Raw genomic sequence first — 12385 nt, forward strand, 5'->3', positions numbered from 1 at the left:
ACTCAAATGAGTAGCTTTGAAGGTTTCTAGTTATTAAATATATTGGCTATTGGTAACATGATGGTTTTTAGTCATGTTAGTGTCAGGTCTCTTCTTTTAATTGGAACTTGATACTAACTATTAAAGTGTTAATGATTTTGTAAAAGATTCTCCCTCTACTTTCAATAGACTGTGTGTCAAAATAGCGTCACATTTAAGTGTAGTTTTTAAAAGATTTTAATAAATTATTAAAACAGGTTTATAAAGTTAGACTGAATTTGTAATAAAAATACTTCACTATATATTGTAACTAGCTAGTTTTAAGTAGCTTCACCTTACACTGTGTTCAGTATTTTCTTAGATTTACCAGGTGGAGATAGAGGTAGTTTGGGGAAGAATTTTGAAGAGGTAAAGTTTTGGGGACTTTAATGGAATTGTTAAAAGCAATAATGTTCACTTTTATCAAATAATTACATAAAGGATCTCTTTATCGTGAAAGAGTAAGGCAAGTTTGTTTTCATTTTTTTTTATACCAGGGCCACAGCCATCTCTGGGAGTTAGTTTTGGAACGCCATTCGGCTCAGGTATTGGCACTGGCTTGCAATCAAGTGGCTTAGGTTCTTCAAACCTTGGAGGTACACTTTAACTTTTCTAATGTTTCATTGAATTATTATACAGTACATCTGAATTTATTACAAACTTTAAACTTCACTAAGAGGGTGATCCATTTCAGAAGTAAATCTTCAGTTTGGCAAAAGTAAGGCACTTGGAGGGAAAAAGTAATCTGCATTGTAGAGCGAGAGTAAGATAAATCAAAAAGGTTAAAATCTAGTGTTGACATTTTTAGTGAACCCAAAGATACAACCCCAACATGCTTATCTTATGCCCATCTCCCTTGCATTTTTGAAACCAGGAAAGTACCAATTATTTTGTAAGTAGGACTTGAATTTATTTATAGTTTGCTAAAGGCTTTAAAAGTAGGTACCCACAGTCTTAAAGACAATCACATTTTATTTGGATTTGAAATAGCACCCAGAAGAATGTATGTTAACCTAATTAAGAAACTTCTCCTGTGTACAATTAAGTTCTAACTCTTAAAACACATTTCAGCTTGTTTATCAGTTCAAGGATTTAATAAGAAACTGTACGGGAAAACTGTCTAATTTGCACTTGTTCTGGGAACCTGTTTGTCAAAGCATAATTATGTTCTGCTAAATAGCTTTCCAGTACAGAAGCCAGCTTTGTAAAATGTTTGCCTTTCAATGCTGAGATCCAAAATCCTTCTTGTCAAGCTATTCAACCTCACAACTTCTGAAAATGAGGAAAATTCTCTGTTTAAATCAAATTTTTTTTTTTGAATGACGAGGGAGTAGGAGAACCTCCAGGAGAGGAGCTGTGCCTTAAAGAGCAGGTGGTGATGTGAAAAAGATTGTTTTCTCACTTGAAACATAGGATTATCATCAACAGGTGAACTGAAAAGTGACTATCAACATGTAAACTTCACAGAACTATATAGATATTAAAATTCACTTCCTGTTAATCTTGTGTGGTGCAGTGTATTTACAGTAGTTTGAGATAATCTTTAAAATGATGAGCCATTTAACATGTACAACTTTACTTATCTTTGGAATTAGTTACATTATTTATAAATTCCAGAATGGTCCTCATCAGCCAAATGGTAAATTTGACAATCTATGGAAGTAGATTTTGTGTGTACCTATTACAGGAAAAATTACTAATCTTCATGGGTGGACTAAAAAGTATGTATTTACATTACTTGTTTTGAGTAGCCCCCATAGCATGTTAGGTACTGTACAAACACAAAGGGAAGGCCTGGTCCCTCCTTCAAATACCTTGTAAACTACAGTTTGTTCAGATACATATTTTTTTTTAGACATTTTGCTAATGCAAGTTACACAAACTTGTCCTAGCAAGTAAATAGGAGTTAACTAGTAGCTAGATCTTGAAGCCTTAATTTTTAAGCTTTCTTTAGTAGTCCTTTGCTTAAGAAGGCAATTTTTTTAGAACTTTTTGCAATAATTGTATAATATCTTGTAAAATTCTTAACTTCTTTTGCTTGGGTTTGTAATTTATTCTGCAACATACAGATTTATGAAGAATAATTTAACAAAGAGAACTTGGTACAGCAGGGGGAGGAAAGAAAAAAACATCCAGAAATGGGGCTCCTGGAAACAAATGGACAAAGTGAATACTTCAAGGATTCAGAAAATTTAATACATAAATCAAATAGTGTATTCATAATGGGTTATTAGACACACATTCTCCAAATTACATTCTTCGCTTGCAAAATTCTTACTGGTCATATTCACAAGTTACAGTCTTAACAGTTGCACGTGTAGTTAGTATTCCTGGAGTGCAGATGCCTGCTCCTTTATTAATTAAAACAACATTCCTATACTAATGGTACTAACACCTGTCTGATAACCCATTTATAATTGGATTGGGCAAAAACTGGGAAATGTTGCTCCACTGAGCAATCTTACACTCATACATTATGTGGCATTTGTTCACCTGTAAAACAGAGATTTCTCTGGTACGAAGGCAAAGTCCTCTGGTCTATAGAATCAATATTTTGGAACTTTACATGTCCTGAATTACTACAGTTATAAAACTTAAAATTCATATTTGTAAATGAAGAGGAGTAGATTTTACAGTTCTGCTTAAAATGTGAATATTTTTCATAACATTTTAACTAAAGCTTGAAAATAAGGGTATAATTTAACAAGTTTGAACACTGTTCTCTTTTAAAAAGAATCCGTTAAAGCTACTGAATATATTTTTAATCATTCTTATCCCATAGCCTCTTCCTCAAACGTGTGCTTACTTTTCCTTGTATATGTTAATAGTGACCAGTATTTCAAAAATCTTACATTCTAAGCAAATTTTGAGCAGTCTAGTCTCAAAATATAAACATCTCAGAACTACTAAATCAAATTGTTCCTTGAAGTTACATAACTATAGAATAAAAGATGGCTGCCTTTTTCCTGCAAGGATGTATTTCTGAGTGGTTCTGATGAAATCCTAATTCATACGAATTTAATAGTTATAAAGTTATCAGAGCCAGGTGACCAAACTAATTTCATGTATTTGTTTTCCTATTACAGTGATTTACCCCTAAGAGTGCCAGATACTTCAGCTTAATTATTAGAGATTTTTACCTCATACTTTTCATCTCAGCTAAAGTTTTGTCTACACAAGAAAGACGCAATTAAAGTGTGGCTTATTTTGAATTAGCTTAAATTGATCCCTAATCAGTTTAAACTGAATTGAAATAAACAGGCTTTAAACCAAAGTAAAGGTGTCTATGCACCCATTTAACTAAATTTGGTTTTAAATAACACCTTTAGTTAAAATGGGGAAATTGTTATCATGTAGACAAGTCCTAAGGTTACTGGAGCTACAATTCCTACCCTAGTCATGTAATTTAAGACTGAATTTGCTTAGTTTTTAGCCTATTGGTGGTGAAATGACATGTCATTTAACTCACCCTTTTTATATTTTAATAGCTATAGAATAATGTGACTATGACTACAGACATTTCCATTTAATTGCATTCATTGTTTATAGCTTAATACTTACCATTCAGTATCTTATTTTTAAAAGAAACCACTAATAGTTTTCTAAGATTCTCAGCCGCTTTTCTGATTGAGCATTGCTGGTGGGAGCAGGGACGGGGGTTGTATTTTGCAGAATTCAGTTAGTGCTGCATTTAGAGCAGGGCACTTTGAGTAATGAAACAGCTTTACTGAAAATTCTTAGGATTAAATATGCTTTTAAATTATTGTCTAAAAACTATAAATTTTAAATTGCAGTGTTCTATGTTACCATCTTTTTATGTTGTTGCATGTCTTTACTACTATTCCACTAGGATTTGGAAGTAGCTCTGCTTTTGGAGGCACTGCCACAGGCACACCATCGTTTGGATTTGGAACTACAAATAAACCCTCAGGAAGTCTTAGTGCAGGTTTGCTTTTGTCTAAATTCAAATTTGTCTTAGAAGTACAAATGCATAATCCAACTGCAGGTTTCACTTTAAAAAAAACTAATTGAAAACAAGATCATGTATATGCTTAAAGTTGCCTTTACAATAAAACAGTTGAAAAATGTTATTTTAACTAAAGAAATATTTGCTTTAAACTAAACTGACTCTTAGAGAGGGGAAAAAAACAACGACCCCTAAAATACCCCTTTTTGGATGCTGTTTCCCTAAGTGGAAACTACTGATTTCAATAAATGATAGCTCCTGTTTTACTAATAATTTACCGTTTTTAAAAAAAAAAAAAAGATCAGATGTAGTTTGAGGCACAGGAGACATGGCTCGCTATTTGAATACAAGGGAAAGGTAGACTTCTTAAGGTTATTTTAAGTTTTGTTGTTTTCTAAATGTGTTCTGCTTAATTCACCAATAGTTAGAAGCTCTTACTTTTTTTAGTCAGAATTTACCTTACAATAACTAACCTTTAAGGATACCTTTGCAAAACTAAATCCCTACATTTTATGTGCAGAAAGGCAAATTATATATGCAATTGTCCATTTGTACTTTCATAATTCCCATATATAAATTAAGGATTTTATTTTGAAAACTTGTCTCATTCTGAGGCCTCTCATATAGTTCAACGTTTGAATACGTTTTTTATTTCATACCGCTGTCAGTTTGGCAACGTCCTACTTATTACTCATTCCTTTCTTAACCTTTTGTTAGTGCTAAAATAGATGTAGAATCTTGACCCATTACTCCCAAACTTTGGGTATTTGAAATCTGACTTTCATTTGGCACCCCTGTCTAATTTTGTAATTAGCTTTAGTTATTAGAACATATGTTTATCATAGCTTTTGCTTTCTAGAAAATTAGAGTAGATGTCTGCCTTCCAGGATTGGTTTATGGTGGTAGTATTTTTATTTGTTTTTACTTTTGTTTTTCCAATTACAGCTGTTTCTAAAAACCAAAGGTTTTCAGTAACGCTGAAATAATGTTGTTGATTTTTCCTGTGGACTCCTCTGGCTCATATTCATTTATGTATTACATCAAATAAGGACTGCATTAATTTTGACTTCTAGTGTGTAGCATCCATGCTTTTTCTTTGTTTTAGTTTAGGATGATTCGTCTTTCAAATGAGGTCTAAAGAATGCTTTAGTTTAAAACAGCACATTATAAAATGGAAATAAATGTTTGCTTGATTTGGGTGGCTAATGCTCATGAATGCATAACATCCTGGTAAAGTGCATGTCGTTTCTGTTAGTAGAATCTGCATATTGCAAAACTGGAACTCTAGCATTTTTTGAGTTTTGTAACAAATGCATATTTTTATATAATGCTCAAATATTTTTACTTTTATAATCATTAAATTTTCTTACAGGTTCCTGATGCTTGAACTACATTAAGCCAAAAATAAGTTATTTACTAATCTTTCATATATTAAAAATGTGTTCTGTGAATGATTGCACATGTGCATTCCACTCTAGGAGTGTACATGCCCCAAGCACAGTTGCTGGAAATTTTTCCCTCAGTGGTACCCGTTGGGGTTGCTCAATCATCCTCTGTTGCTGCACGCCTATAGCGCCGGTATAAAGCTCCCAGCTAGCCCCCTGCCCTCTCAGTTCCTTCTTACCACCTGTGATGGTCACTGGGACTGCTATCCTTGCTTTGACAGGTTCTCTCAGTGGTCGTCTTTTTCTTATATTTATATATAGTCCATAGAATTGTAGGACTGGAAGGGACCTGGAGAGGTCTTCTAGACCAGTCCCCTGCTCTTAAGGCAGGACTAAGTATTACCTAGACCATCCCTGACATCCATTATCCCCTTCCTAGATCCCAAGGACTGGTATGCTGCCCTCAATTTAAGAGATGCCTTTTTTCATATATCGATATACCAACATGTCAGAAGGTTCCTCAGATTCGTAGTGAACCACTCACTACCCTCCCATTCGGCCTGTCTGCAGCTACACGGATGTTTACAAAATGTCTGGTGGTAGTGACAGCCTTCCAGAGGAGGTTAGGGGAGCAGGTCTAACGTTATCTAGACCACTGGCTAGTCAAGGGCTGGTCCAGGGCTCTGGAAGTGTCCAGCATTCAGATTATGCAGTTGACATTCAAGGCCCAAGACCTTCTTATAAATGTAAAGAAATCTACCCTCGCTCTGGCGCAGAGGATAGAGTTTATTGTAGCGGTGTTCAGCTGTACTCATGCCAGAGCCCACCTCCCAGAGGGTCGTTTCCAGACAATCACATCCCTGAAAATTCACCTTAAGGATCATCCAGTCACAACAGCCCAAAATTGTCTGAGGTCACATGGCCTTGTGCACATATGTGGCACAACAGGCAAGGCTGCACCTCACGCCCCTCCAGACATGGCTGGCCTCAGTGTACCCATCAAACCGCTACCATCTGGACTTCGTACTCATAGTACCTCCGTGGGTCCTCATTTCCCTCAGTTGGTGGTTGGATCTGCTCACTGTTTGTTTGTGCGGGTGTTCTCTTTATAAAGCCATTGGTCTTCGGAAGAACTTTCACTCCACATCAGTGTCCGGAAACTCAGAGCAGTTCACCTGGCCTGTTAAGCCTTCCTGACACATTATGGGCAGAAACTTGTTTGTTCTTATGGACAGCACTGCAGCCCTGTTTTATCTCAACAGGCAAGGAGGTGCTTGCTGTTCCGTCCTATGTCAGGAAGCGATTTAGCTATGGGAATTTTGCACAGGCCACTCAAACAACGTTGTGGCCTTGTACCTTCTGGGAACGCAAAAGGATCTGACAGAGCGCCTCAGCAGGACTTTCTCCTGTTGCCACGGCTGGTCCTTTTGCCCAGATGTGGCGAGGGACATTTTCCAGCAGTGGAGGACTCCCCAGATAGATCTATTTGCAACCTGGTGCAACAGAAAGTGTCACCAGTTCTGCTCCTAGAGAGGTCACAGTCCAGGTTCTGTCATGGACGCCCTTTTGATACCATGAACAGGACATCTTTATTATGCTTTTCCCCCTATCCTGCTCGTGTATAGAGTACTGCTAAAGATCACCTGGGACCAGGCCCAAGTTCTTCTGATAGCCCAAGCATGGCCCTGTCAATGCTGGTTCTCCACTCTGCTAGGCCTCTCAGTGGCGACCCCAATCCCACTTCCGTTACACCTGGACCTGATCTCTAAGGACAACAGTCTGCTGCTCCATCTGAATCTGAGCTCCCTTCACCTAACAGCCTGAAAGCTCCATGGCTAAATCCCAGGGAGCAGGCTTGCTCAGAGCAAGTTCATCAGATCCTATTAGGTAGAAAAAAGAGCTCCACCAGGGATACTTACTTTTCAAAGTGAAGCGATTCTCTGTCTGGACATCCCAATGCAGAGCTTCACCCATCCACACACTCAAAATTTCTTGTAAGGATGACTCTATTATACCTGAAGCAGCAAGGCTTAGCTATTTCCTCTGTCAAGATTCACCTTGCAGAAACATCAGCTTTCCACTCTTGGGTGGATAACCGGTCCATTTTTTCAAATGATATGTCTGATTCCTCAAGGGCTACAAAGGTTGTATCCTCAAGTAAGAGAGCCCGTTCTTCCCTGGGACCTGACTTGATCTATCAAAGCTTATGGGACCACAGTTTGAATCTTGGGTAACTTGCTCTTTATTATACTTCTCCTGGAAAGTGATTTTCTTAGTGGCCATCACGTTGGCCAGAAGGATCTTGGAGCTCCGTGTCCTCACCTCAGAACCTCTGTACACAGTCTTCTTTAAAGATAAGGTAAGATAAGATACGTCCTCACCCAGTTTCCTTCCAAAAGTGGGTTAGCAATTTCACAGCAATCAGGCAATCTACCTACCTACCTGTCTTCTACCCGAAGCCGCATGCAAATAAGGAGGAACCACACCTTCACTCATTGGATGTTAGATGCTCTATGTAGCTTTCTACATAGAAAGGACTAAACTGTTCCAATAATTTACCCAACTGTTTGCAGCTAATAAGATGAAGAGGCTCCCAGTCTCTTCAGAGACAATTCCATCTGGATCACCTCATACATTCATACTTGTTATGACCAGGCAGGTGTTCTGCCACCAGCTAACCTGACTGCTCATTCCACAAGGTCGAAAGCATCAGCAACAGCATTCCAAGCACAGATCCCTACTCAGGATATTTGTAAAGCAGCGAACCGGTCATCGGTGCACACATTCTCCTCCCATTATACCATCACTCAACAGTCCAGGGATAATGCCAAATTTGGTTGAGCTGTCTTGCAGTCAGTATGTCCATGAATTCTGATCCCTCCACCTGTTCAACTACTTAGGAGTCCCCTAGACTGGAATGCACATGTGCAATCACTCGAAGAAAGAACAGTTACTAACCTTCTGTAACTGTTGCTCTTCAACATGTGTTGCACATGTCCATTCCACAACCCGTCCTTCTGCATCAGAGTTTTCAAGAAAGAACTAACTGAAAGAATGCAGAGTTGACTGGGCGCTTTATAATGGCACTATAGGTACATGGCACCAGAGAGCGTTCAAGCTGCCCCGGCAGGTACCACTGAGGGAGAAACTTCCAGTGAGCATGTTCAGGGCGTGCTCACACATGGAATGGACATGTGCAATACATCTCACAAAAACAAAAGTTATGGAGAGTTAGAAAACATTTTTTTCCGTTGAAGTACTACGAAGTGCAAAACTTGCTTAATGTTCTTCATAAGCAACTTTGTTCCTCTAGTATTAAACATTTTTAAATAAATGGTATAAAAGGCTTAAGGCATGCAGTTCTTTAAACTTTTGTGTTACAAAGTGATAGTGTTCACTAAAACTCTGATTTGGCAAGGAACTGAAACATATACCTAACTTTAAGCATGTATTCAGAAGCTTTTCTGAATTGGGATATCGATAAGGAAATTTATGAATCACTTAAATGATATTGTCTAGATATGTAATATGGTTTAATTTGAAGAGATTATGGAAATCAAATTTCCAGATAACTTTGATAATTTATAAATACATTAATCCTTGCCTGTGTCAAATGGCCTCTGGCTTGAATGTGATTTTACAGTATAGATTTACTTTATGGAGTAATGGGGCTTGGATACACTTGTTTAAAAAAAAAAATACAATCTGTCATTTAAGTCAGTCTTCTTCCCCAGGCACTGTTTGCAGTACTTCAACACTGAGACCATTGTTTTGTAGAACCTTGTTATTGTCCTAGATAATGAGAATTGTATTTTGTTTCTGCAGCTTTTCCTTTAGTCTGACAGTAAGTAGGGTGGTTTGGATCTAGGGGAGCATGTATGTGCCATTATTGCAGCTCTTGAGTTTAGATCCGACTCCTGTTAGATGTGTTACCATAAATTTTCTTTCTAATCTGCCCATTTCTAGGATTCACATATAATTCCAAATTTTTGATCTATCTCATGTCCAATTTTTTACTTGTAGAGTTTACACTGTCTTAGAATGTTGATCCTTTCTGGGCCCCACTAGCAACCTTCCCTCACTCCTTTTTTCTTTTTAAAAAATACATTGCTTAATAATTAGCCAACTTTTTACCCATACAACAATATATATAGTAATGCAGTATCTTTGTATTATTTACATTTTATGCAATATTGTATCAAGTTTTCTTCTTCAGTTCTGTCCATGTGGGTCCTACTTCATGCGTGTGTGCACCGGATGTGCACAAGATCAGAGCTTTGAAATAGTGATATCTGTTAGGCCACCCCTGTACCATGCATGTCCTCTTGCCCCACATCTGAGAGCATAAAGGGCAGAACAGCAGCAACCATTCCGCAGTTTCTTCTTACTGCCCCAGCAATGAGTTGGAACAAGCGGTGACTACCACTACCTCTTAGTGAAATTTGCTTCATTTAGTTAGCTAGTCCCTTCAAATTCCCCCACTTCTTTTATTTTACTGCACTATTGCCAAAAAGGGGGGAGGGAGTGAGTAACTAACTTTTTTCTCTCCACTTTTTGCGTAAAGTGGCAGATTCAGAGCCCTCAGGCTTCAGACCATGGCCATCTGTGAGGCTCATTCACTTACAGATGGCCAGAGCCGCTGTCTTTTTTTTTTTTTTTTTTTTTGGTCTTGGTGGGAGCCATGTTCCAGGCTGTTGCATGGATACACTTCCTTTTTGACCAAGACAAGAAAATCCAGGGACAGTTGGATAAATTTATACCTCCTTGAACAGTCAATGAGAGGGACTTCAGACCATGAGAAGAGACAAGTTCCATCTTGGGGTTAATCCTTGTTCCTAAGTCCCAGTCATCCAGTGCCCCTGCCAGCCAGCACACAGCACCCCAGGTCAGTACTGGCAAGAAGACCACAGCACTGTCAGGCAAGAATATAGGACCATTGAAGACTACCTCAGTATTGGTTAGCACCATGGCACTGGAGACTGGTATTGCCTTCTCTAAGCAATGAATATCTAAACAGAAGAATGAATATTACTCCCAGCACCAATCCCCTTTTGTCCACAAGGAGAAGATCAAAAACTCATTCTCCTCTGGGACTTGAGGACTGCATCCAAAGACAAATGACATCAACTCAATTTCTGGCTCAGTACTGAAAAGGCACAGGGCACCTTCTATGCCTCCTCATGACCGTGCTGGAAGCCATTGACATTGGCACTCACAATAGAAGCCTTAATTAATGGTACCAACCAACTTAATGTTAAAGGTAGAAGCTAAGTCTCTGGCACCACATTCAACATTGATGTCACTACGGTGGGCACTGGTACACACCTCTGTTGTCTTGGTACTGAGTCCTTTTCAAGATTAGTGCCACCTCTAGAGAAAGTTTTCTCTTTATCTCCTTCACTGGGGAGGGGAACACCTTCATTCTGCCATCTAGCAGTTTGTCACACAGACCAGGAGAAGGCCTTGCTCTACAAACCAGGGATGCTCACTTCAGAGCCTTGACTCATCCACCTCAGGCATGGCAATGGTCTGATCAGTGTTCCCAGAGCCAGGTGTATCTCTGTTTGCCCTATTGGGCATCCTGTGGATGTCATCTAGAGTATCCAGGAGCTGGTCTCCATCTTACCACTTAATAAAGCACAGGCCATACTCCCTTTCTGTACCACACCCCCATCTATAGGGGAGGAGGGAGGAGCAAGAACAGCATTCACAGGAAAAACAGTCAGGTCCAGAGTCCTCTGAGCAACACCTTTCATCCTCAGAGACCAGTCATTGTCTTCTCCCTGTGAAATAGTCTTGTTTCCTGTGCAAGCCCCAGGTGATTTTAGAGCCTTCCAGAGGCTGTTTTCTCATACAGCTGAGATCCTCAAAATAGAAACTTTAATAACTGAAGAAGCTCCCAAGCTTTCAGATATGCTGCATTCTTCTGCTCCTGCCAGAATAGCACTGCCAATTAATGAGGGCATCTTAGAATCAGCTAAGACTGTCAGGTGTCAACAACTTGCTTCAAACTGCTTAAAGAATGGAAAAGGAGTATCAGTTACCCCAAAAGGGGTTTGAGCAATTTTATAATCACCCTATCCCAGGTTCATTAATGGTCTCTCTTCTGCCCACAAGAAATCTAAAGACCCAAATAAATTAATAATAAATTTTTTGGAAGAAAGGTTTATTAGTCAGCATCACCTCAGCTATGAATACTAACCTATCAAGTCTTGTTTGCAAAACCCTGTCCGATGTCAGATAACTCCTGACAACTCTAGAGAAGAGTTGAAAGCCGTCATTGCTGAAGGTCACCAGTAATGCCTTACACTCCCTAAGCTCTCCAGGGCCACACTTTGCTGCCTCAGCCCCAAATGACAGGCCCTTTAAGATACCAAAGATAGTCTTGATAGAAGACCCTTACTTCTTCTGAGTATCTGCCCAGAAAGAAACCAAGGCTCTCTCAGAGGAACTAATCTTTCTTGGTCTTTGATCAGTCTTCGTCTACTTGTAGACTGCAAGTATGACAGGAGGGTTGAGAGTCACAACAAAATCCGGCATGAGCCATCCCCAGATCCTGCCTTCATATGCTGGTTTGCTTTCTTCCATCGGGCTTGTACTGCAATAACAACTGACCAATGGGTGCTAGAAGTGGTCTCATATGGTGCTTTCATCCAATTTGATTCCTTACCCCATTACCCTTCCCCATCCCTCTTCATGAATCCTTCTTACAAAAAAGCGGCTTCCCTGCTTTGCTTGTGAGCCAAAAAGGAGGTACCTCTAGAGTACAGGGGAAGGGGTTTCTGCTTCAGATATTTCTTTGCTTTGAAACAAAAAGGGTGTCTTTGTCCTATCCTAGACCCGAGAAGACTAAACAACATATACACTGTCTCAGATTTAGGATAGGAATGCTTACCTTCATCATCTCCCTTTCCTAGGCTCAGGACTGGTTTGTGGCTCTCAACCTCTAAGACTCATACTTGCATTTTGCAATTCATGTAGCCCACAGGAAATATCTACAATTTGCAGTGAGTCC

At 39.0% G+C, this 12385-nt stretch overlaps 1 protein-coding gene across 5 annotated transcripts in view; it reads left to right on the top strand.

The window, feature by feature from the left end:
* The window catches only part of NUP58 (nucleoporin 58), a 52116-nt gene that overhangs the window by 32121 nt on the left and 7610 nt on the right, over positions 1–12385 (top strand). For 2 of the 5 annotated variants that reach the window (XM_038369513.2, XM_038369531.2), the window contains 2 exons: positions 516–614; positions 3869–3964. In XM_038369513.2, the coding sequence (XP_038225441.1) occupies positions 516–614; positions 3869–3964 (195 nt within the window). Of the gene's footprint in view, positions 1–515; positions 615–1352; positions 1447–3868; positions 3965–12385 lie in introns of all 5 variants that reach the window. The other 3 variants (XR_006277628.1, XM_043504312.1, XM_038369520.2) reach the window with 3 other exon arrangements.

This window comes from Dermochelys coriacea, chromosome 1 (assembly GCF_009764565.3).
Source record: "Dermochelys coriacea isolate rDerCor1 chromosome 1, rDerCor1.pri.v4, whole genome shotgun sequence".
NCBI classification, from domain to species: Eukaryota; Metazoa; Chordata; order Testudines; family Dermochelyidae; genus Dermochelys; species Dermochelys coriacea.